The 27,182-nt window shown below is 39.4% G+C and overlaps 1 protein-coding gene across 1 annotated transcript in view; it reads right to left on the reverse strand.

Moving 5' to 3' along the window:
• Positions 1–27,182, reverse strand: part of RNF175 (ring finger protein 175) — a 74,590-nt gene that overhangs the window by 16,758 nt on the left and 30,650 nt on the right. Inside the window, 4 exon segments of the mRNA XM_029234689.1 lie at positions 3,060–3,183; positions 7,523–7,630; positions 20,153–20,260; positions 26,037–26,083. Coding sequence (XP_029090522.1) covers positions 3,060–3,183; positions 7,523–7,630; positions 20,153–20,260; positions 26,037–26,083 — 387 coding nt within the window.

Genomic DNA, 27,182 nt, shown 5'->3' on the forward strand with positions numbered 1-27,182 from the left:
GAGGGAGGGAGGGAGAGGGAGAGAGAGACTCATTTTAAAGACTTGGGGCTGGGAAGTCTGAAACCTGGAGGGCAGGCTAGCAGGCTGTAAACTCTGCAAAGAGTTATTTCAGACTTAAGGCAGTATTCCTTCTTCTCAGGGAAACTTCAGTTTTTGCCCTTAAGGCCTTCAACTGATTAGCTAAGACCCATCCACATTTTCAAGGGTATTTTCTTTCCCTTAAAGTTAATCATATCTACAAAATACATTCAAAGCAACACGTAGACTGGTGTTTGATCAAACAACTGGACACCAGAGCCTAGTCAAGTTGACACATAACATTTAACCACACAAGCTTCTTAAGGGTGGATTATCTACATAAATTATGTGGAATTCTTCTGCATAGGAGATTTGTCTATTCTCCTCTATTTATTTATTTATTTAATTTATTTATCTATCCAATCATTTATTTATGTCACTATGGACTCATGGATATTTATTCTATACTTTGAGTTATAACCCAATACTATTACTACTACTACTACCTACCATTGTGTTGCTCAAATTGTTTCAGCTTTGGCCATTGGGCTCTCTTTCAGTTGGCTTCTGTGTCTCTTTGACATATCCCCATCATTGTGGGTTTTTTCTTGTGTGGGGTTTTTTTTGAGCACTTCCTTACTTTCTGACACTACAAGATACTCCAGGCTCATATTGTATATTCCCTGCCAAGATCAGAGTCAGTCATTTTTCCAAGAAGCACTGCTTCCTCTTATTATAGAATGGTATTAGAAACCAAGATCTGGGTACTTGGTGTGCTCAATGCTACTGAGGTGTCATTGCTTCTAGGGCTTCGTAGCTGACAGAGCAAGGAAATATGTCTGTATATACTAACCCATGTGTATACACATATCTATAAATATTTCTATATGCATCATCTACATTAAGATACATTAAGCTAAACATGAGTTCAGACTGATGTCTTTGACTCATCCATTACTACATGGATAAATCTAGCCTTTTCTCCTTGCTTGTATGTAAGCTTCTGAGAGTAAGAAATGTAGCTCCCACAATCGGTCTTCCATTTACTTGGTAGTCCAATTCCAGAATACATGTATAGTGGTATCAAAATAGTTAACCCATAGCCCTGAGGGAAACTACTTTATGAACTAACATACAGTGCTTATGTATAGTTCCTTTTGCTTTTAATCTTAGATCTCCACTCATTTCAAAGTGACTTAGGTCAGCACTTTCCCCCCACCCCCTTCAGTGAGGTTATTTCATACATTTGTAATACAGTTAAACTCTTTTGTCACAGTCTACATTCTATCCTGGCATTCCCTGACATCCTAAATGATTTCTTAAGATTTGCATACATTAAGGTTTACCCTTTCCACTATAAAATACTGTTGATTTTGACAAATGCATAGTGTCATGTATTCACCATTAGAGTATCACACAGAATAACTTCACCACCCTAACAAATAACCTGTGCTTCACACATTCAACCCTGCTCCCTCCCTAACCCCCTGGCAACCACAGATCTCTTTAGCGTCTCCATAGCTGTACCTTTTTCAAATTGTCATAGAAGTGGAACCATGTAGTATGTAGCCTTTTCAGACTGGCTTCTTTTCACTTAACAATATATATTTACAATTCATCCAAGTTTGGCATGGCTTAATAGCTCATTCCTTTTCCTAGGGAGCTTTTAAAACAAAGCAGATGCACTGGCTCCACTCCCAGAGTCTGACAATTAGTGTGGGGCTTGGGCACTGGGGTGAGAATGGAGAGTGCTCATCCTTTGCTTCCTCTTTACCTCTGTCGCAAGTGTGCACACACACACACACACACACACACACCATCAGTTTAAGTCACAGATGGCTGTGCCAATGGCTCGAGGCAGGGGTTTTTATGTCTCTGGTGGTTGGAAAGAGGATGACAGGAGATGACAAGATGTTGAAGATTGGTGGGGTGGGGTCAGGTGAGAAATCTCCAGGATGTTGGTGCTTAAAGACTTGGTTGTCTTGCCAGGTTAAGTCTCTTCTTCCTGGTTCACTGGCGAACAGAGGACATACAACTCTTCTCTTCCTCTCCTGTCCCTAAACAAGCACAAGAGGCTTTGGGAATTATTTAGAGGGGGGATGGCTCTGGTTTTTGTTGGAGGAAGTAGGAGCAAAAATGCTCCCTCCTGTGTTCACCTTAAACCTTATAAGAAAGGCAGTTGTCTCAGAGACTACACATGGCAGGGCAATTCCAGAATTTCACTATAGAAGTTGGATTCCAGGCTCTAGGAAAAGAGTAAGATGGAGCCTACAGAGATGGGAGGTGAAGTCAAGGTCTTGTTTACTCAGTCCTGTCCCATAAAGAGAGGGAGAACAACAGTCCAGAAGTTCACTCTTCTCTTGCCACTCACACTGGTTTTTCCATTTTACATCTGGCTGTGTACCAAAAGACTGGTAGAGGGCAGAGATGTGGAATTTCTGAAACCACTGGGTCTTCCCTGGAGCCCTTGGTATGCAAGTTTTTAAGAGATGTGCATGTGTTAGACACAGATGGATACTCCTAATATCTGAATCTGGAATCCATCTAACCAGAAAGTATGTCCATTCTGAGTTTTAATTTTAAGAGAGTTAAAAAAAAATTACTAGGGATTTTTTTAAATTCCAGGGAAGAATATTACAGTTAGAATACATTTAGCACACTTTTTTTGTCTTCTACTTCTTCAAATGCTGTATAATGATAACTGCTATATAATGATAATGATAACATCATATCTTTATGATGAGGCATTGGTTGATTCTAAAGTGTTTTATGTGCATAAAATATGACTTTTATTTGCATTAGCAGAGATCAAGTGTTTTTGTTATTGCTGAATTTTTACTAATCCTTTATATGTTGGCAATTGGAGTATGCTAGACATGGTTACTTTCAGATAATCTGATGCCAGGAGAATCCAGGGAGCAGTTGGGCTGAGAGAACCAAAAAAGACTTATCTATTTTTGAAAATGGATGCAAATGTGTAAGATGAGACCATTTTTCCATGTATGATTTCCATAAATGATTTCAAAGAATGAAAGCAACGCTTCCCCTATAGTAGAAGCCATGTAATCTGAGCAGATCTCTGCAAAGTCTGTCCCCATTACTCCATAGTAGAGGCCATAGAACGAGGGCATGATGCCCAAATCCATGGAATCTCTAGCCTTGATTCTATTGAGAACAACAGTGAAGGGATGTAAGGATGTGGCATTTGTGGGGATGGGTGAGGGCTGCAGCTTGGAAAGTATTGGGTTGGCCAAAAAGTTCATTTGGTTTGGTCAAAAACACCAAACGAACTTTTTGGCCAACCCAGTATTTCCTGCCATGGTATCTAACAGAGCCTTGGTGGTATTTCCCCCCACTTATTTGTTTAATTTTTTTTTTAATGAAGGAATTTAAAATTCTCTCAATTCCATTCAAATTTTACTACTCAGGGCTAAGTGGACAAAGTCATTATTGAGAATGTTTAAAGGCTTCTTAGGACTGCAGTGCTGAGACAAGCCAACTCTAACCAGCAGTTCTCAAGCTTGGCTGCGTGTAGAAAAACCTGGGCAGCTTGTAAACACCTCCATCCCCAGGCTGCACCCTGGGCCAATTACATCAGGCTTTCTGGGGGTGGGGCCTGTGCAGCAATATTTTTGGAGGCTCTCCAGACACCAGGTGATTGCAGTGGTCCACTAACATTAGGAACCTCTTTAATAGTCCAATGATTCTCAGCCTTAATTGTAGATTGGAATCACCTGGGGGAGATTTAAACCTATACTGATACATGAGCCCACTTTCAGGGGCTCTAATTTAAGTGGCCTGGGGTGAGGTCGGGGCAGCAGCTAGGGTTGAGAATCCCTGCTATCAAACTTAGATTTTACAGAATGCTTTCAAATACTTTATCTTTCCTAAAAATATTGGAGATAGATATTATTATCCCCAATTTACCTTTGAAAAAACGGAGACTTAGAAAAAGTGATTTGCTTAACATGACAATTGGTACAAAATGAAACCAGGAATCAAGCGCAAATGTTGATGCCCTTTGCTGCTATGCCGTGGTTGCCGTGTGTTAATAAAAAAAATATTTTTGCAAGTTGGATCGTATTTCAAATGCACTAGGATTCTCTATGACAACTCCTATTTCTTTTTTAAAGGTAAATGTTTCTTTAAAAAGTAAATGATTATATCACCTCACACCAGTTAGAATGGGCATCATCAGAAAATCTACAAACAACAAATTCTGGAGAGGGTGTGGAGAAAATGGAACCCTCACGCACTGTCGGTGGGAATGTAAATTGATACAGCCACTATGGAGAACAGTATGGAGGTTCCATAAAAAACTGAAAATAGGACTACCATATGACCCAGCAATCCCACTACTGGGCATATACCCAGAGAAAACCATAATTTAAAAAGACACATGCGCCCAAATGTTCATTGCAACACTCTTTACAATAGCCAGGTCATGGAAGCAACCTAAATGCCCATTGACAGATGAATGGATAAAGAAGATATGTTACATATATACAATGGAATATTACTCAGCCATAAGTAATATTCCACTGGGTCATTTGTAGAGACGTGGATGGACCTAGAGACTGTCATACAGAGTGAAGTAAATCAGAAAGAGAAAAACAAATATTGTACATTAATGCATATATGTGGAATCTAGAAAAATGGTTCAGATGAACAGTTTTGCAAGGCAGAAATAGAGACACAGATGTAGAGAACAAACGTATGGACACCAAAGGGGGAAAGCGGGGGCGGGGGGGGATTGGTGGTGGTAGGATGATTTGGGAGATTGGGATTGACCTATATATACTAATACATATAAAATAGATAACAAATAAGAACCTGCTGTATTAAAAAAAATTCAAAAAGAAAGTAAATGATTAGCTTCTAATGTAATGTCTGGATCTTAATCATTGCACTTTTGATGTGCTATCTCTGTAAACAGTCTCAAATACTAGCAATGGATGTAGGTGGGTCTGACTGAGTTGGGAGGGAAGTGGAGAGAGGAGAGGCGTTGGGAAGTCTGTCTCTGGAACCTTCTTCTGGTAGTTTTTGTACTCTTAATTTGAGGAGGAAATGGTAAAGGCAGAGAGCTGCGTAGACCTAGAGGGCAGCCATCTTTTGGTAATGTGAACCGGGAATTCCAACACAGCGGGTGGTTTCATCCTTTCAATATTTGAGAATTGGGGCAGTGAGGAAGAATGAAGATGACCTTCCCTCCATACCCAGGGGAGCACGTATTTATAATCTAATTGATAAAAAGTGTAGCAATGAACTCGTGGTTCCACAGAAAAGAATCTTAATACCATAATGCTCAACAAAAATTAGTAGTGAAAAAAATAGTTCCTTCCCATCTGAAGGGTTAGATTCTTTGAATGCCTCACTATAGGAGAATTCCTGGTTAAGGATCTTAAAATTATATGGATAATAATCTTGGGGCAACTCTATTCCCAAGTAACTTCATAAAAGTCCTTATGAATACTTTTACATTCATTAAAGTAATAGAGACAGTATGCTGAAAAAATAAATCCGTGTCTTTCTATAGCTTAAACTAATAATAATAGATCTGTACAGTTATGTTCTATCCCTTTCCTGCTAGAGAATGGTAGGAGTTCCTGCTCTGAAAGTTTCATGAAATACGTGTAAAATCAGATTGCTATGTTGCCATAGGAAGAGCCCTTCCTCCCAGGGCTGGATCTCCATCTGATTGTCTTCCTTATTTTATTTATTTATTATTATTATTTTTTAAAGTAGTTTTTAAAATTTATTTTATTTTTGGCTGTGTTGGGTCTTCATTGCTGCACGCGGGCTTTCTCTAGTTGCAGCGAGCTGGGGCTACTCTTCGTTGCGGTGCACGGGCTTCTCATTGCGGTGGTTTCTCTTGTTGCAGAACATAGGCTTTAGGTGTGCAGGCTTCAGTAGTTGTGGCATGTGGGCTCAGTAGTTGTGGCTCGCGGGCTCTAGAGCACAGGCTCAGTAGTTGTGGTGCACGGGCTTAGTTGCTCCACGGCATGTGGGATCTTCCTGGACCAGGGCTCGAACCCGTGTCACCTACATTGGCAGGTGGATTCTTAACCACTGCGCCACCAGGGAAGCCCTGTCTTCCTTATTTTATGAGTTAAGAGTTGCTGGCCTCTGCCTCTGAATTTCTGTTAAGGTCCTAGAGATTTAGAGTAACTTTACTCTAAAATTTCCAGGAAATTTTTCATTTGACATGTTTTCCATGGCTGTGCAGTATGTCTTACATTCCCTTTCTAGGACATAGGTTGATTACACAGCCTCAGCTCTGCCCGTGAGACCCTCACCCGTAGCACATCTCAGCAACCATCTTCGCAATGGGAGCACGGTTCTGAGTCATAGATATTATTATCCCAATTTCCTTTATTTCTCCTTAGACTTTCTTGTTTTTTTATCTCTTCACCTCTCTTTCAGTGAAAGTTTCAGTACTCAGTTTCCTCTTTTCGTAACTGCTCCCAGCAAAAGGGATTTCATGGATACCAGAAACAAAATTCTAGAGCAGTCCTGTCCAGTGGAAATATAGATTGGACAAAATTAAAAGTTTTTTTGTAGCCACACTAAAAAGGTAAAAAGAAACACATGAAATAATTTCACCAATACATCCAGAGTACTATCATCTCAGCATATAATCGATAGAAGAATTATTTTCTTATGCTGTCTTTGAAATCCAATGTGTATTTTAGACTTACAGCACCTCTTATGTCATAATTTAAGTGCTCCGTAGTTACATAGGCTAGTGGCTACTGTATTGGATAGCATACTTCTAGAGGTTTTAAGGAAGAAGATCTATAGAAGGAAATGACACTTCAGGATTTTGTGGAAGGGAAATTTGTAGTTCAGTAAGAACTACTTTACCGTAAATGTCAGCCTACTTTTTTGTTTGTTTGTTTGTTTGTTTAAATTTATTTATTTATTTGGCTGCATTGGGTCTTTGTTGCTGCGTGCGGGCTTTTCTCTAGTTGCGGTGATCGGGGGCTACTCTTCATTGCAGTGCGTGGGCTTCTCATTGGGTGGCTTCTCTTGCTGCAGAGCAGGGGCTCTAGGCGTGCAGGCTTCAGTAGTTGTGGCTCACGGTCTCTAGAGCGCAGGCTCTGTAGCTGTGGCGCACAGGCTTAGTTGCTCTGTGGCATGTGGGATCTTTCCAGACCAGGGCTTGAACCCATGTCCCCTGCATTGGCAGGCAGATTCTTAACCACTGCGCCACCAGGGAAGCCCTGTCAGCCTGCTTTTAATGGTGATCTTTTAAACTTATAGACCACGTATAGATTCTCTTTAAAGCTTATAATTTTTGGAAAACTTTTAAATCTGTGGGTTTTCTCTTCCTTTTCTCCTGGTTTTTCCCAGTGATATCTACGATACCAATGATAGGCCTATAAACAACGTGTGCATGGAAAAGTGTAGGGCCAAACGTGGCTTCCAGAGACAGAGAACTCGACCAGGTGAATGTTATAAGCAAGTGTTTGGAGATATGAATGTCTTAATTGGAGATACTTACTTGAATAATAAATTGAATCCACACATTGTAAACATGATAGCCAAATAACCCACAGCACCAAATGCACAGCTGCCTTTTTGGATGAGAAGAAACCATTTGTAGACCAATCTGTGGAGTGAAAAATGGGGAGAATCACAAAACACGATGTACTATAGAATATTTTACCTTTTTAGAACATTGTTATAAGTCAATTTTTAGTTTCTAAAATTCTATTCATTATGCAATATACAGAACATGAGTATATTATATCAGCTAAACCCCGTAATTATCTCGAGTTTTAATACACTGTCAACAAGCAGTATATAAACAGTACTATCATGCACATGTGTTTCTGTGTATATGCATATGTAAATTCATTGTGACTTATTTATGTTCCTCATGTAAAAATGGCCTTCAGGACTGGTTATTCTATATGGGACTCTGCCTACCTTCCTCTCCTCCTTTTCTCATTTGGCCCTAGGTTAGCTTAGAGTGGTTTTGGCAGGAGTACTTTGGAGGCAAGCAAAAGATGGGAAGAGAAGTCTAGAGGGGAGACCCCCAGGAGTTTCTCTTCCCTCCTGCTGCCCCAGCCCCAGGGCAGGCATCACCAGCCCTCACCCCATCGCCTCTCCACTCAAACAGCACCCCATGCCCCAGCCCTGGAGCAAGAGTGCTTCGACTTGTTTTTCCTGCTATGTGGATGGGTCCTTTGTGTGTCCCACACTCACCATGATGACTTCTAAGGCCTTTCCCTCTTCCCACAGGGTCCAAGTGGAGAAGGAAGGGTATAGAGAATGAGGGCAAGAGTGGAGATAATCTAGAAGGAGCCGTGTACCCTGTTCATTTCCCTCATTCCAGGCAGTAAAAGCCCTTAGAAAAACTACAGAAAGGCCACACGGCTGCTTCGTGCCCGAGAGAATGTGGGAAGAGGAGGGAGGCACAGCTCCATTCCTGGGACACCGTGGTACAAGGACCCTGCCCACTGGAACAAGAAGAGAGGGTGGAAGGAGGAGGGCTGGGGGCCCCAGGCTTGGTGCCCAGAGAAGATAGGGGGTGCTAGCACATTGCACACAAGGGTGAACAATGGCAGGGGGCCCTGTTCGCCCTCAGCCCTTTCCCTCCTCATCCTCTTGAAGTCCCTCTCCTGCATTTCACCCCAAACTTCATTCAGAGTCTCCCTCGAAAGACCTGGCCCCCCCTTTTACCTCTGACCCCTGGAGCCCTGTCCCCAACTCTCACCTTCCCCAACTTCCTCCCTGTTGGAGACATTGCACCAAATGCTTATGTTCTATGGTATTACTGATGCAATGTTTCAGCATTATTTAATTTATTTTTAAAAAATTTTTATTGAAGTATAGTTGACTTATGATATTTTATTAGTTTCAGGTGTACAACATAGTGAGTTGACATTTTTATGCGTTACAAAATGATCACCACTATGAGTCTGGTTACCATCTATCACAATACAAAGTTATTACTATATTATCAACTATACAGGCAGACCTCGCTTTATTGCACTTTGCAGATACTGCAGGGGTTTTTTTGTTTCTTTGTTTTTACAAATTGAAGGCTTGTGTCAATCCTTTGTCGAGCAAGTCTATATGTGCCATTTTTTCCAACAGCATTTGCTCACTTTTTGTCTCTGTGTCCCATTTTCGTAGTCCTTGCAAGATTTCAAACTTTATTATTATTATATTTGTTATGATGACCTGTGATCAGTGATCTTTGATGTTACTATTGTCATTGTTTTGGGGTACCACAAACCACACCCATGTAAGATGGCAAACAATTGATAAATATTGTGTGTGTTCTGACTGCTCCATCCACTGGCCGTTCCCCCATCTCTCTCCCTTTCCTCAGCCCTCTCTATTCCCTGAGACACAACAATATTGAAATCAGGCCAATTAATAACCCTACAGTGGTCCCAGTGTTCAAGTGAAAGGAAGAGTTGCGTGTCTCTCACTTTAAATCAGAAGCTAGAAATGATTAAGCATAGTGAGGAAGGCATGTCAAAGCAGAAGTAGGCTGAGAGCTAGGCCTCTTGCACCAAACAGCGAGCCAAGTTGTGGATGCAAAGGAAAAGTACTTGAAGGAATTTAAAAGTGCTGCTCCAGTGAACACAGAAATGAAAGTGAAACAGCCTTATTGCTGATGTGGAGAAAGTTTTAGTTGTCTGGATAGAAGATCAAAGCACCCATAACATTCCCTGAAGCCAAAGCCTAATCCAGAGAAGGCCCTCACTCCCTTCAATTCCCTGAAGGCTGAGAGAGGTGAAGAAGCTGCAGAAGAAAAGTTTGAAGCCAGCAGAGGTTGGTTCATAAGATTTAAAGAAAGACGCTAGCTCTGTAACACAAAAGTGCAAGGTGAAGCAGCAAGCGCTGTTGCACCAGGAAGCTACAGCAAGTTATCCGGAAGATCTAGCTAAGATAATTAATGACGGTGGCTGCACTAAACGACAGATTTTCAATGTAGACAAAACAGCTTTCTATTGGAAGATGCCTTCTAGGACTTTCACAGCTAGAGAAGAGAAGTCAATGCCTGGCTTCAAAGCTTCAAAGGACAGGCTGACGCTCTTGTTAGGGTTTAATGTAGCTGGTGACTTTAAGTCGAAGCCAATGCTCATCTACCATTCCGAAAATCCTAGGGCCCTGAAGAGTTATGCTCAGTCTATTCTGCCTCTGCTCTATAAATGGAACAACAAAGCCTACATGGCAGCACATCTGGTTGCAACAACGTTTACTGAATACTTAGTACTCCTCAGAAAAAAAGATTCAAAATATTACTGCTCATTGACAATGCACCTGGTCACTCAAGAGCTCTGATGGAGATGGAAAATGAGATTAATGCTTTTATGCCTACTAATACAGTATCCATTCTGCAGCCCATGAATCAAGGACCAAGTTCAATTCTTATTATTTAAGAAGTACATTTCATAAGGCTATAGCTGTCATAAATAGTGATTCCTCTGATGGATCTGGGCAAAGTAAATAAAAAACTTTCTGGAAAGGATTCACCATTCTAAATGCTGTTAAGAATACTTGTGATTCATGGGAACAGGTAAAAAATATCAGCATTGACAGGAGTTTGGAAGAAGCTGATTCCAGCCCTCATGGATGACTTTGAGGAGTACAAGACTTCAGTGGAAGAAGGAACTGCAGAGGTGATGGAGATAGCAAGAGAACTAGAATTCAATGTGGAACCTGAAGATGCGACCAAATTGCTGCAATCTCCTGATAAAATTTGAACAAATGAGGAATTGCTTCATGTGGATGAGCAAAGAAAGTGGTTTCTTGAGATGGAATCTTCTGCTGGTGAAGATGCTGTGAAGACTGTTCAAATGACAACAAAGGATTTGGGATATTACATAAACTCAGTTGATGAAGCAGCAGCAGGGTGTGAGAGGCCTGACTCCAATTTTGAGAGAAGTTCTATGTGGGTAAAATGCTTTCACACAGCACCACATGCTGCAGAGAAATCGTCCATGAAAGAGTCAATCGATGAGGCCGACTTCGCTGTCTTATTTTAAGAAATAGCCACAGCAGCCCCAGCCTTCAGTGGCCACCACCCTGATCAGTCAGCAGCCACCAACATGGAGGCAAGACCCTCCGCCAGCAACAAGAGTACAACCTGCTGAAGGCTCAGATGATGGTTAGCACATTTTAGCAATGCATATTTAAAAATAAGGTATGTACATCGTTTTTTTGAATATATTTCTATCGCACACTTAATAGGCTACAGTATAGTGTAAGCATATATAGTGTAAACTTTTATGTGCACTGGGGAACCAGAAAACTTGTGTGACTCACTCTATTGTGAAATTCACTTTATTGCAGTGATCTGGAACCCGACGCAAAAGGTATGCCTGTACATTGCATTCCTGTAACTTACTTACTTTATAACGTGAAATTTGTACTTCTGTTTTAAAAAATTATTTAATTTATTTTTAAGTTTGGCTGCCTCAGGACGTAGCTGTGGCACGTGGAATCTTCATTGAGGCATGCAGGATCTTTTGTTGAAGTTCGAGGCCTCTTCATCGTGGTACGTGGGCTTCTCTCTAGTGGCGAGCAGGTTTTCCTCTTCTCTAGTTGTGGCGCGCAGGCTCCAGGGTGTGTGGGATCTGTCGTTGTGGCATGCAGGCTTAGTTGCCTCGAGGTATGTGGGATCTTAGTTCCCCAACCAGGGATCAAACCTGCGTCCCCTGCATTGTAAGATGGATTCTTTACCACTGGACCACCAGGGAAGTCCCAAAGTTTGTACTTCTTAATTCCTTTCACCTATTTCACCCATTCCTCCACTCCCTTCCCCTGTGGCAACCACTATTTTGTTCTCTGTATCTATGACTCTGTTTGGTTATGTTTTTTCATTTGTTTGTTTGTTTTTACATTCCACATATAAGTAATATATGGTATTTGTCTTTGTCTGACTTTTGAACTTAGTATAACACCCTCTAGGTCCATCCATGTTGTCCAATCAAAATGCAAAATTCGATAATTTTAATGGTTGAGTAATATTCCATCGTGGGTATATACCCTATCTTCTTTATCCATTCAGCTATTGATGGACACCTAGGCTGCTTCCATATATTGGCTATTGTAAATGCTGCCATGAACATGGGGGAGCACACATGTTTTTAAATTAATGTTTTTGTTTTCTTTGGTTAAATACCCAAAAGAGGAATTGCTGGGTGGTAAGGTAATTGTATTTAAACATTTTTTTAAAGAACCTCCATACTGTTTTCCATAGTGGCTCCACCAGTTTACAGTCCCACCCACAGTGCACAAGGGTTCCCTTTTCTTCACATTCTTGCCAACACTTATTACTTCTTGTCTTTTTGATAATAGCCATTTGACAGGTGTGAGATAATATCTCATTATGGTTTTGATTTGCATTTCCCTGATGATTGATGTTGAGCATCTTTTCATGTGCCTGTTGGCCATCTGTATGTCTTCTTTGGAAAAATGTCTATTCATGTCCTTAGCCGACTTTTAAAATGGATTGTTGGTTTTTGATAGAGTTGTATGAGTTCTTTATATATTTGGAGATTAACCCCTTATTGAACATATCATTTGCAAATATCTTCTCCCATGCAGTAGGTTACCTTTTCATTTTTGTTAATAGTTTCCATTGCTGTGCAAAAGCTTTTTAGTTTGATGTGGTCCCATTTGTTTATTTTTGCTTTTGTTGTCCTTGCCTGAGGAGACAGATCAAAAAAATATTGCAAAAACTGATGTCAAAGAGCATACTGCCTATGTTTTCTTCTAGGATTTTTATGGTTTCAGGTCTTACATTTAAACCTTCAATCCATTTTGAGTTTATTTTTGTATATAGTGTAAGAAAATGGTCTAGTTTCATTCTTTTACATGTAGCTGTTCAGTTTTCCCAGTGCCATTTACTGAAGACACTGTCTTTTCGCCATTGTATATTCTTGCCTCCTTTATTGTAGATTAATTGACCATATTAGCATGGGTTTATTTCTGGACTCTCTATTCTGTTCCACTGATCTAAGTGTCTGTTTCTGTGCCAGTACCATACTGTTTTGATTACTATAGCTTTGTAGTATGGTTTGAAATCAGGGAGTGTGATACCTCCAGCTCAGTTCTTCTTTCTCAAGATTGTTTTGGCCATTTGGGGTCTTTTGTGATTCCATATAAATTCTAGGACTGTTTGTGAAAAATGCCATTGGTATTTTAATAGGGATTGCATTGAATCTGTAGATTGCCTTGGGTAGTATGGATATTTAAACAATATTAATTCTTCCAATCCATAAGCCCAGTATATCTCTCTATTTGTGTCATCTTCAATTTCTCTTATCAGTGTCTTACAATTTTCTGACTACAGGTCTTTTACCTCCTTAGGTAGGTTATTCCTAGGTATTTTATTCTTTTTGATGCTATGATAAGTGGGATTGTTTCCTTAATTTCTATATCTGATAGTTCATTGTTAGTGTATAGAAATGCAACAGATTTCTTTGTATTAATTTTATATCCTGCAACTTTACCAAATTCATTAATGAGCTCTAGTATTTTTCTGGTGACATCTTTAGGATTTTCTATGTATAGTATCATGTCATCTGCAAACAGTGACAGTTTTACCTCTTCCTTTCAAATTTAGATTCCTTTTATTTCTTTTACTCCCCTGATTGCTGTGGCTAGGACTTCCAAAACTATCAATATGTTGAATAAAAGTGATGAGAGTGGGCATCCTTGTCTTGTTCCTGATCTTAGAGGAGAAGTGTCCAGCTTCTCACTGTTGAGTATGATGTTAGCTGTGGGTTTGTCATAAATGGAATTTAGTATGTTGAGGTATGTTCCCTCTATACCCACTTTGTTGAGAGTTTTTATCATAAATCAATGTTGAATTTTTCAAATGCCTTTTCTGAACCCATTGAGATGATCATGTGATTTTTATCCTTTGTTTTGTTAATGTGGTGTATCATGTTGATTGATCTGTGGACGCTGAACTATCCTTGCATCCCTGGAATAAATCCCACTTGATCATGGTGTATGATCCTTTTAATGTATTGTTGAATTTGGTTTCCTAATATTTTTTGAAGATATTTGCATCTACGATCATCAAGGATATCAGCCTGTAATTTTCTTTTTTGGTAGTGTTTTTGTCTGGTTTTGGTATCAGGGTATTACTAGCCTTGTAGATTGAGTTTGAGAGTGTTCCTTCCTCTTTAATTTTTTGGAATAGTTTGAGAAGGATTAGTATTAACTCTTCTTTAAATGTTTGGTAGAACTCCCTGTGAAGCATCTGGTCCTGGACTTTTGTTTTTTGGAAGTTTTTGATTACTGATTCAATTTCATTACTAGTAATTGGTCTTTTCAGGTTTTCTATTTCATCCTGATTCAGTCTTGGAAGATTGTATTTTTCTAGCAATTTATCCATTTTTTCTAGGTTGTGTAATTTGTTGGCAGATAATTGTTCATAGTAGTCTCTTATGATTGTTTGTATGTTTGTGGTATTGGTTGTAATTTCTCCTGTTTCACTTCTGATTTTATTTACTTGGGCCCTCTCCTTTTTTCTCAATGAGACTGGCTAAAGGTTCATCAGTTTTGTTTATCTTTTCAAAGAAACAGCTCTTAGTTTCATTGATCTTTTTAATTTTTTTAAAGTCTCTATTTCATTTATTTCCACTTTGATCTTTATTATTTCCATTCTTCTACTAACTTTGGGCTTTGTATAGTCTTCTTTTTCTAGTTCCTTTTAGTTGTAAATTTAGGTTGTTTATTTGAGATTTTTCTTGTTTCTTGAGGTTGGCCTGTATTGCTATGAACTTCCCTCTTAAAACTGATTCACTGCATCCCATAGATTTTGGATCTTTGTGTTTCCATTTACATTTGTCTTGAGGTGTTTTTTGATTTCCTTTTTATTTCTTTGTTCACCCATTGGTCGTTTAGTAGCAAGTTGTTTAGTATCCATATGTTTATATTTTTTCCAGTTTTTTTCCTGTAATTGATTTCTACTTTTATACTGTTGTGATCAGGAAAAACACTTGATATGATTTTGATCTTCTTAAATTTATTGACACTTGTTTGACACATGGCCTAGCATGTTATCTACCCTGGAGAATGTTCCATGTGCACTTGAAAAGAATGTGTATTCTGCAGTTTTTGGATGCAGTGTTCTATATATATCTATTAAGTTCATCTGATCTAATCATTTAAGGCCAATGTTTCCTTACTGATTTTCTATCTGGCTGATCTATCCATTGATATAAGTGGAACAGTAAAATCCCTTGCTCTTACTGTACTGCTGTCGATTTCTCCCTTTATGTCTGTTAATATTTGTTATATTGTATTTAGGTCCTCCTAATGTTGGGTGCATAAATATTCACAGATATTATATCCTTTTCTTGGACTGACCCCTTTATAATTTTGTAATGCCTTTCTTTGTCTTTTGTTTTAGTCTTTGTTTTAAAGTCTATTTTGTCTGATATGAGTATTGCTACCCTAGCTTTCTTTTAGTTTCCATTTGCATGGAATATCTTTTCCCATCCTTTCACTTTAAGTCAGTGTGTGTTTTTAGATCTGATGTGAAGCCAGCATATAAATGGGTTTGGGTTTTTTTTTTAATCCATTCAGCCACCCTATGTCCTTTGATTGGAGAATTTAGTCCATTTACATTTAAAGTTCTTATGATAAGTATGTACTTATTGCCATTTTGTTAATTGTTTTTTGGTCATTTTTGTAGTTCTCTGTTCCTTTCTCCTTCTTTTAGTCTCTTCCCCTGTGGTTTGATGATTTTCTCTAGTGTTAGGTTAGAGTTCTTTTCACTTTATTTTTTGGTATTTCTATTGTGGGTTTTTGGTTTGTGGTTCATGAGTTTCATATACATGTAACTATATATGTGTGTGTGTGTGTGTGTGTGTGTGTGTGTGTGTGTGTTTTAAGCTGATGGTCACTTATTTGAATACATTCTAGAAGTACTACATTTTTACTCCCCTCCAGCCCATGTTTTATGGTTTTGGCATCAAATTTTATATCTTTTCACTTTGTGTATCCCTTAACTACTTATTGTAGTTATAGTTTATTTTACAAATTTTGTCCTTTAACCTTCATACTACTGGTGGTTGATCCACTGCCTTCACTATCTATTTGCCTTTACCAGTGAATTTCTTTTCTTTCACATATTTTCTTATGTCCAGTATGGCTATTTGTTTTCCACTTAAAGGAAACCCATCAACATTTCTTTTAAGGCTGGTTTAGTGGTGATGAACTCTTAGTTTTTGCTTACCTGGGAACCTCTTTATTTCTCTTTCAATTCTGAATGATAACCTTTCTGGGAAGAGTATTCTTGGTTGTAATTTTTTTTCCTTTTAGCACTTTAAATATATCCTGCCCCTCTCTTTTGGCTTGTAAAGTTTCTGCTGAAAAATTGGGGGTTTCCTTGTATGTCACTTATTTTTTCTTGCTGCCTTTAAAATATTCTCTTTATCTTTAACTTTTGCCATTTCAATTATGACATGTGTTGATGTGGATCACTTTGGGTTCATTATGTTTAGAATTCTCTGTGCTTCCTGGATCTGCATATCTGTTTCGTTTTCCAGATTAGGGAATTGTTCAGTCATTATTTCTTCAAAGAAATTTTCTGTCCCTTTCTCCCTCTGTTCTCCTTCTCGGACCCCTGTAATGTGAATGTTAGTATACTTGATGCTGTCCCAGAGGTCCCTTAATATATCCTCATTTTTTAAAATTCTTTTTTCTTTTTGTTGTTCCGATTGGGTGATTTCCACTATTCTGTCTTCCAGGTCACTGATCCATTCTTCTGTATCATCTAATCTGCTGTTGATTCCCTCTAGTGTATTTTTCATTTCAGTTTTTGTATTCTTCAGCTCTGATTGGTTCTCTTCCTAACTATATGTTGAAGTTCTCACTGTGTTCCTCCATTCTTTTCCCAAGATCTGTGAGCATCTTTATGACCATTAACTGAACTCTTTATCGGGTAAATTACTTATCTCTGTTTCATTAGTTTTTTTTTTTTTCTGGAATTTTATCTTGTTCTGTTCTTTAAAATTCCTTTGTCTCCTCATTTGTTTGGCCTTTTGTATTTGTTTCTAAGAATTAGGTGTAATAGTTACCTCCCAGTCTTGAAGGAGGTGGCCTTGTGCAGCAGCACCCCTGTGTGGACTGTGTGTGCTGGACAGCTTTGGCAGGCTGGCTAGGGCTGGAGTAGGCATGGGCTGGGGATTTCCTAGGGCATGCTGGGGCTGGGCTGCCTAGGCAGGATGGCTGGAGTGGGTGTGGGCTGGGGCCATTGCTATTTTAAAAGATACTGTGCTTCACTGGGTTCTGGTTAGAAGGCACCTTATGAAATATGATTTAAATAGGGGTTTGTGGGCTTGCCTGATAAATGATTTGTCATTTAAATTATTTCTATGATGAAATGCTTTCTCCACTTCAAGCAAGTGACATACAAGAGTTATCTAGACAGCACCTTCTCCTATGGGTGTAATCCTGCCTCATCAGAGGGGTCAACAATGGAGAGTTACTTGGAGCAGGAAACTCACATGGGCTGCACAAGGTGTCTTAAATCACTATGAGGCTGTGTCATCTCCAAAGGGAACCAGAAAGGGCTTTTGTGGTCTTTTTGCCACAGTGACTCCTTGGGCCATCAGTCCTTATGACTTGCCAGTGTTGAGCACTGTGGAGCATCGTTCAGTGCATCGAGATAAAGGCAGAAGTTAATGTTGCCAAAAAGGGTGATGATGGGAAAAGTGGGAAAAGTGGCAGCTCTGAGAGGATATCCCCTCCAACCCTCACAACATTGGCAGCACCAGAGTGGGCTTCCCTGAACTCCACATGTACTTTCTGCCCATCTCAAGGTTGTACCAGCATTAGAGGTGTGTCTGATTAATAACTGTTTAAACTGCAGGCTTTCTCTGTGCAAAGCACCTGGTTGATATAATTAAGCCACAGCATGTTCTTGGAGCAGAGGCTTTGCATTCCAGTAGTCCGTGGCTTGATTCTGGGCTCCCTGGCTTACTACCTGTGGGACCTTGGCCACCCTATTTAGCACTTCTGAACTGTGATTGCCTCATTTATGAAGTGAGGAGGGTAGCACCAGATCCTAAAGCAGTCCCGAAGATTATGTGAGAAAATGTAGTAACTCAATATGTCATATTGTTGTTATGGTTGTGTTATGTTTTCCAAATGTACCTCTCCCTCTCCCCACCCAAATCTTCCTGCTTATTGGCGGTATGAGTTTGTAAAGCCCAGAACTTCCTTGCTACTCAGATTACACTGGACACAGATATGCTAGATCAGAAATTGTGTTGGTGTCAGAGCAGCCTCCACAAAGGGAAGCTTGGCCTTAAGTTGGAGTTGATGTGATCGAGCCCAGCTCTTTGTGGCTGGCCTGTGGCCTGTTTTTGAGCCTGAATATTGCTTGACAGACAAACCCAGCTATAGTAGAGAGGAAACCCACTTCCCTTTCTCAGTTCTCTTTTCCACAGAGGAGCCCTTGTATACTCTGGGAGCGGAACAGCTGGTTTTTAAATGGCGTTGGTACTGGAGACTCTTCTTGGGTTTGCCTTCTGCACCATGCCAATTTGTTCCAACCAGCTTTCCTCGTTTGTCATGAAATCCTCCACTTCCAAATGGAACATAGCTAATATGGGACTTACCTATAATATGATGAATAAGCAACGATCCATAAAGATCCTTAGGGTGTACTACCTCTCATGAACTGGAGCTTCTTTATCCAGGAAGAAATGGGGCCTTAATCAGCCTCTCCCATTGTTGTCTCTTAAGATGTCAGTGGAGCATCTTGGCTCTCAGACTGTGTCAGGGCTTGGAGCTGAGCAGCCCGAAGAAGCTGGAGTGGGAGCACGGTGAGCATGAGCAGCAGACAGCATGGGCCCTGGCCATCTGAGATATAGGAGCTGTGAAGTGCCATGAGGCCGCATTTGGGTACTTTTCGTATTGGAGTTCCTCTTCATGTGCACAGATATACAGCATTTAGCTCAGGTAATTCATTATACAGTAGAAAAGTGAACCATTCTCATTGAAATAGAATATGAATTATGTTCAGGGGATGAAAACAAGTAAATTTCAATTCATCCAAAACTTAGATCCCTTTCACAAGTTTTAAACAACTTATATTTTGTAAGAAGGAGAAAGGATACCATATGTCCATTTACTGATGGATAAACCAGGCCCTACAAAGGCTGTATAAAACTCCAAACTGGCCAATTTAGAAGGTCTCTTAATACCACCCTAAAGCTCTTCCCCAAATGGGATTAAATTAAGATACTCATAAACCAGAATTCATTTATTTGAATTTCACTCTTTATCTTTACATTTATTTCTCTGGTTTCTCTCACTGAATATATTTTCCTTCTCCAAAGTAGAAGAAAAAATTGATATTTATCTCTCCCACTTTTCTAGAGGATTAAAAAGAATACCTGAATGGCTAAAAAATCATAAAAATATTTCATAGAAGCTTATGATTTATTCTCCTACACAGATCAAAATTTGACATTGCCTTATTATCATTGAACACTACACATTTTCTCTTCATCTCATCAGTTTTATCTGGATTGGATTCAGATCTTGTTCAGAACAAGAACACAGAGAGCAAGAACAAACTTGTGGACACATTATGAGGTTATAAGCCCTTTGGAAAGATTTGTGAATGATCTGATGGAATTATATACATTTCAAGAGGTTGGCAATGGGAATTAAAGTGAGCACTGGAATATTAAACTTCATTTGTTATGAGAGTAATAGCTTGTCCATTACTCATGATTTATCAGACATAAAATACATACGTAGTTGTTAGAAGTACAAACTTCCAACTCTTGCTTTATGATAAAATGTATGTGATGTGACTTAGCATGGGATCCAATAAAATGCTGAGGAAAAAGTCAACATGCAAATAGTGCTCTAAAAAATTTAAACAATAGTTTCACTTCTCTTTCTCCAGGCCTTCACTAGCTGATGTCTAAAATAATAAATTTCACAGACATGTTGGAATCACCATTAAATAGGAATGTGAATGCACAGCAGTAGAGCAAATCTCCAGTTTTGCTACAAAGGGTCAAAGAGGTGTAATACCCTCCTCCTCATCATGAAAATGGATATTAAATATACTTTCTAATGGTTAAAATTAAGGGTGTGGTGGGGAAAGAATGAATGGAATACATACTGTGGTGTTCTCCCTGAGAGGGGTTTTTGGGTAGCGCTGAAGAGGATGTAGCTGGTAATAACTGAGAACATTCCCCACATAGACAGAAATCACCACCAGTAAAGTTTTTTTTTTAACATCTTTATTGCAGTATAATTGCTTTACAATGGTGTGTTACTTTCTGCTTTATAACAAAGTGAATCAGTTATACATATACATATGTTCCCATATCTCTTCCCTCTTGCATCTCCCTCCCTCCCACCCTCCCTAACCCATCCCTCTGGGTGGTCACAAACCACCTAGCTGATCTCCCTGTGCTATGCGGCTACTTCCCGCTAGCTATCTATTTTATGTTTGGTAGTGTATATATGTCCATGCCTCTCTCTCGCTTTGTCACAGCTTACCCTTCCCCCTCCCCATATCCTCAAGTCCATTCTCTAGCAGGTCTGAGACTTTATTCCCGCCTTACTCCTAGGTTCTTCATGACCTTTTTTTCTCTTAGATTCCATATATATGTGTTAGCATATGGTATTTGTTTTTCACTTTCTGACTTCACTCTGTATGACAGACTCTAGGTCCATCCACCTCACTACAAATAACTCAATTGTGTTTCTTTTAATGGCTGAGTAATATTCCATTGTATATATGTGCCACATCTTCTTTATCCATTCATCTGTTGATGGACACTTAGGTTGCTCCCATGTCCTGGCTATTTCAAATAGAGCTGCAATGAACATTTTGGGACATAACTCTTTTTGAATTCTGGTTTCCTCAGGGGATATGCCCAGTAGTGAGATTGCTGGGTCGTATGGTAGTTCTATTTGTAGTATTTTAAGGAACCTCCATACTGTTCTCCATAGTGGCTGTACCAATTCACATTCCAACCAACAGTGCAAGAGTGTTCCCTTTTCTCAACACCCTCTTCAGCATTTATTGTTTCTAGATTTTTTGATGATGGCCCTTCTGACTGGTGTGAGATGAGATCTCATTGTAGTTTTGATTTGCATTTCTCTAATGATTAATGATGTTGAACATTCTTTAATGTGTTTGTTGGCAATCTGTATATCTTCTTTGGTGAAATGTCTATTTAGTTCTTCTGCCCATTTTTGGATTGGGTTGTTTGTTTTTTTGTTATTGATCTGCATGAGCTACTTATAAATTTTGGAGATTAATTCTTTGTCAGTTGCTTCATTTGCAAATATTTTCTCCCATTCTGAGGGCTGTCTTTTGGTCTTGTTTATGGTTTCCTTTGCTGTGCAAAAGCTTTGAAGTTTCATTAGGTACCATTTGTTTATTTTTGGTTTTACTTCCATTTCTCTAGGAGGTGGGTCAAAAAGGATCTTGCTGTGATTTATGTCATATAGTGGTCTACCTATGTTTTCCTCTAAGAGTTTGATAGGGTCTTACACTTAGGTTTCTAATCCATTTTGAGTTTATTTTTGTGTATGGTGTTAAGGAGTGTTCTAATTTCATATTTTTACATGTACCTGTCCAGCTTTCCCAGCACCACTTATTGAAGAGGCTGTCTTTTCTCCACTGTATATTCTTGCCTCCTTTATCAAAGATAAGGTGACCATATGTGCGTGGGTTTATCTCTGGGCTTTCTATACTGTTCAATTGATCTATATTTCTGTTTTTGTGCCAGTACCCTACTGTCTTGATTATTGTAGTTTTGTAGTATAGTCTGAAGTGCAGGAGCCTGATTCCTCCAGCTCCGTTTTTCTTTCTCAAGATTGCTTTGGCTATTCGGAGTCTTTTGTGTTTCCATACAAATGGTGAAATTTTTTGTTCTAGTTCTGTGAAAAATGCCAGTGGTAGTTTGATAGGGATTGCATTGAATCTGCAGATTGCTTTGGGTAGTAGAGTCATTTTCACAATGTTGATTCTTCCAATCCATGAACATGGTATATCTCTCCATCTATTTGTATCACCTATAATTTCTTTCATCAGTGTCTTATAATTTTCTGCATACAGGTCTTTGTCTCCTTAGGTAGGTTTATTCCTATATATTTTATTCTTTTTGTTGCAATGATAAATGCGAGTATTTTCTTAATTTCACTTTCCGGTTTTTCATCATTACAGTATAGGAATACAAGAGATTTCTGTGCATTAATTCTGTATCCTGCTACTTTACCAAATTCATTGATTAGCTCTAGTAGTTTTCTGGTAGCATCTTTAGGATTCTCTATGTATAATATCATGTCATCTGCAAACAGTGACAGCTTTACTTCTTCTTTTCCAATTTGGATTCCTTTTATTTCTTTTTCTTCTCTGATTGCTGTGGCTAAAACTTCCAAAACTACGTTGAATAAGTGTGGTGAGAGTGGGCAACCTTGTCTTTTTCCTGATCTTAGTGGGAATGGTTTCAGTTTTTCACCATTGAGAACAATGTTGGCTGTGGGTTTGTCATATATGGCCTTTATTATGTTGAGGAAAGTTCCCTCTATGCCTACTTTCTGGAGGGTTTTTATCATAATTGGGTGTTGAATTTTGTTGAAAGCTTTCTCTGCATCTATTGAGATGATCATATGTTTTTCCTCCTTCAATTTGTTAATATGGTGTGTCACACTGATTGATTTGCGTATATTGAAGAATCCTTGCATTCCTGGAATAAACCCCACTTGATCATGGTGTATGATCCTTTTAATGTGCTGTTGGGTTCTGTTTGCTAGCATTTTGTTGAGGATTTTTGCATCTACGTTCATCAGTGATATTAGCCTGTAGTTTTCTTTCTTTGTGATATCTTTGTCTGGTTTTGGTATCAGAGTGATGGTGGCCTCGTAGAATGAGTTTGGGAGTGTTTCTCCCTCTGCTATATTTTGGAAGAGTTTGAGAAAGATAGGTGTTAACTCTTCTCTAAATGTTTATAGAATTCGCCTGTGAAGCCATCAGGTCCTGGGCTTTTGTTTGTTGGAAGATTTTTAATCACAGTTTCAATTTCAGTGCTTGTGATTTGTGTGTTCATAGTTTCTATTTCTTCCTGGTTCAGTCTTGGCAGGCTGTGCATTTCTAAGAATTTGTCCATTTCTTCCAGGTTGTCCATTTTATTGACATAGAGTTGCTTGTAGTAATCTCTCATGATCCTTTGTATTTCTGCAGTGTCAGTTGTTACTTCTCCTTTTTCATTTCTAATTCTATTGATTTGAGTCTTCTCCCTTTTTTTTCATGATGAGTCTGGCTAATGGTTTATCAATTTTATTTATCTTCTCAAAGAACCAGCTTTTAGTTTTATTGATCTTTGCTATCACTTCCTTCATTTCATTTTCATTTATTTCTGATCTGATCTTTATGATTTCTTCCCTTCTGCTAACTTTGGGTTTTTTTGTTCTTCTTTCTCTAATTGCTTTAGGTGCAAGGTCACGTTGTTTATTTGAGATGCTTCCTGTTTCTTAAGGTAGGATTGTATAGCTATAAACTTCCCTCTTAGAGCTGCTTTTGCTGCATCCAATAGGTTTTGGGTCTTCATGTCTCCATTGTCATTTATTTCTAGGTATTTTTTGATTTCCTCTTTGATTTCTTCAGTGATCACTTCGTTATTAAGTAGTGTATTGTTTAGCCTCCATGTGTTTGTATTTTTTTACAGATTTTTTTCCTGTAGTTGATAGCATTGTGGTCAGATAAGATGCTTGATAAGATTTCACTATTCTTAAATTTACCAAGGCTAGATTTGTGGCCCAAGATATGATCTATCCTGGTGAATGTTCCATGAGCACTTGAGAATAATGTGTATTCTGTTGTTTTCAGATGGAATGTCCTATAAATATCAATTAAGTCCATCTTGTTTAATGTGTCATTTAAAGCTTGTGTTTCCTTATTTATTTTCATTTTGGATGATCTGTCCATTGGTGAAAGTGGGGTATTAAAGTCCCCTAGTATGATTGTGTTACTGTCGATTTCCCCTTTTATGGCTGCTTGTATTTGTCTTATGTATTGAGGTGCTCCTATGTTGGGTGCATAAATATTTACAATTGTTATATCTCCTTCTTGGATTGATCCCTTGATCATTATGTAGTGTCCTTCTTTGTCTCTCGTAATAGTCTTTGTTTTAAAGTCTATTTTGTCTGCAATGAGAATTGCTACTACAGCTTTCTTCTGATTTCCATTTGCATGGAATATCTTTTTCCATCCCCACACTTTCAGTCTGTATTTGTCCCTGGGTCTGAAGTGGGTGTCTTGTAGACAGCATATATACGGGTCTTGTTTTTGTATCCATTCAGCCAGTCTGTGTCTTTTGGTGGGAGCATTTGATCCATTTACATTTAAGGTAATTATCGATATGTATGTTCCTATTCCCATTTTCTTAATTGTTTTGGGTTTGTTATTGTTGGTCTTTTCCTTCTCTTGTGTTTCCTGCCTAGAGAAGTTCCTTTAGCATTTGTTGTAAAGCTGGTTTGGTGGTGCTGAACTCTCTCAGGTTTTGCTTGTCTGTAAATGTTTTAATTTCTCCATCAAATCTGAATGAGATCCTTGCTGGTTAGAGTGATCTTTGTTGTAGGTTTTTCTCCTTCATCACTTTAAATATGTCCTGCCACTCCCTTCTGGCTTGCAGAGTTTCTGCTGAAAGATCAGCTGTTAACCTTATGGGGATTCCTTTGTGTGTTATTTGTTGTTTTTCCCTTGCTGCTTTTAATATGTTTTCTTTGTATTTAATATTTGATAGCTTGATTAATATGTATCTTGGTGTGTTTGTCCTTGGATTTATCCTGTATGGGACTTTATGTGCTTCCTAGACTTGATTAACTATTTCCTTTCCCATATTTGGGAAGTTTTCAACTACAATCTCTTCAAATATTTTCTCAGTCCCTTTCTTTTTCTCTTCTTCTTCTGAGACCCATATAATTCGAATGTTGGTGCATTTAATGTTGTTCCAGAGGTGTCTGAGACTGTCCTCAGTTCTTTTCATTCTTTTTTCTTTATTCTGCTCTGCAGTAGTTATTTCCACTATTTTATCTTCCAGGTCACTTATCCATCCTTCTGCCTCAGTTATACTGCTATTGATCCCTTCTAGAGTATTTCTAATTTCATTCATTGTGTTATTCATCATTGCTTGTTTCCTCTTTAGTTCTTCTAGGTCCTTGTTAAGTGTTTCTTGAATTTTCTCTTTTCTATTTCCAAGATTTTGGATCATCTTTACTATCATTATTCTGAATTCTTTTTCAGGTAGACTGCCTATTTCCTCTTCATTTGTTAGGTCTGGTGGGTTTTTATCTTGCTCCTTCATCTGCTGTGTGTTTTTCTGTCTTTTCATTTTGCTTATTGTACTGTATTTGGGGTCTCCTTTTTGCAGGCTGCAGGTTTGTAGTTCCCGTTGTTTTTGGTGTCTGTCCCCAGTGGCTAAGGTTGGTTCAGTGGGTTGTGTAGGTTTCCTGGTGGAGGGGACTAGTGCCTATGTTCTGGTGGATGAGGCCGGATCTTGTCTTTCTGGTGGGCAGGTCCACATCTGGTGGTGTGCTTTGGGGTGTCTGTGGCCTTTTTATGATTTTAGGCATCCTCTCTGCTAATGGATGGGGCTCTGTTCCTGTCTTGCTAGTTGTTTGGCATAGGGTGTCCAGCACTGTAGTTTGCTGGTCGTTGAGTGAAGCTGGGTGTTGGTGTTGAGATGGAGATCTCTGGGAGATTTTTGCCGTTTGATATTATGTGGAGCTGGGAGGTCTCTTGTGGACCAGTGTCCTGAAGTTGGCTCTCCCACCTCAGAGGCACAGCCCTGATGCTTGGCTGGAGCACCAAGAGACTGTCCTCCACATGGCTTTTGGGAGGTCTGAGGTCTTCTGCCAGTGTTCAGTGGGTGTTCTATAGGAGCAGTTCCACGTGTAGATGTATTTCTGATGTATCTGTGGGGAGGAAGTTTATCTCCGCCCCCTACTCTTCCACCATCTTCTCCTGTCTCCACCACCAGTGAAGTTTTATTGTGAAAAACTAAGGTACAACCCACATCTGCAACAGGGTCACCAGCTGTCAGAGAGATAAACAGAAAGGCTCCTTCAGTGACTGAGGGCCTGATGGCGCATCTACTATTACACGATTCAGAAGCTACTCTGGGGCAGGGGGAAGCCACCTTCACCATCCTGTCTGGAACATGCACCTGGCTCACCACCCACCTGCAAGCTGCTCTGTACATGTGCAGCTATGGAAGGCACAGTTATTTGAACATTAGGATGGGAAATAATCCAAAATATGCATCTTCTGTCACCTCCTTCTACAGATGTTTCAGATGAAAGGGACTTTAGGGTGCAACAGCTATGTGATTTTGGACAAATGAGCTGCACTTTAGTGGTAAAATCGGGGGACACAATGTCTGCTTCCCCTGTGTTGACTAAGGTGGGGAACAAACGAGATCGCAGCTGGGAAAGTGCTCTGGAAGCAGTACTGAGCTACAGGGAGCCGAGCGGCTGTTGTTACTATGACAGCACATAAACAAATGCACTGCGGTGGCAAAGGAGGGAGTGGTATCGATGCAGCAGTGTCTGGGACTCTCCTGCCTGCTGTCCCACTGTGCTCTGCAGGGCTACTCTCGCATCCCCACTGTTGGGTTACCTTTTCCCTGATGATTGGATCTTCAACCCACCATATTTCTTCTTGTCTTTTCTCTTCAGTTATTGGTGCCCTGTCCAGGCAGCCCCAGATGTGGATCAGACTCTTTCGTGTCCCTCTGTGTGTAACCCCTTTGTGGCCTATACCACTGACCTGAGTCCAAGTAGCCTTCAGAGGGTCCTTTAAGTTTGCTGGCCTCAATCCCACTTGGCCGGAAGCAGGATAGACTGTGTTGATGAGCTGTCGGGTCAATGACTTGTTATGGTTACCATAGTGACACTCTTACTCTATAGATCAGGCCTAATGCCAGCTACTCACCTCCTTATAAAAACCACAATAGCAATAACCTTTGATCTTTTATTTTTTATCACATTCAGACTAACCACCTATATATGCTCAGCACCAATATACGAGGAGGCTGGCAAAGAGGTTTTGTCTCAGGTGCAGACTTTAATAGGTGGTGGCACCTGGCAATACTCTGTTGAGGGAGATTATGAGATCGGGTCTTAGTTTAGCAGTA

The sequence above is a fragment of the Monodon monoceros genome, unplaced genomic scaffold (genome assembly GCF_005190385.1).
Source record: "Monodon monoceros isolate NGI ecotype Baffin Bay Population unplaced genomic scaffold, NGI_Narwhal_1 Super_Scaffold_20, whole genome shotgun sequence".
Taxonomy (NCBI): Eukaryota; Metazoa; Chordata; class Mammalia; order Artiodactyla; family Monodontidae; genus Monodon; species Monodon monoceros.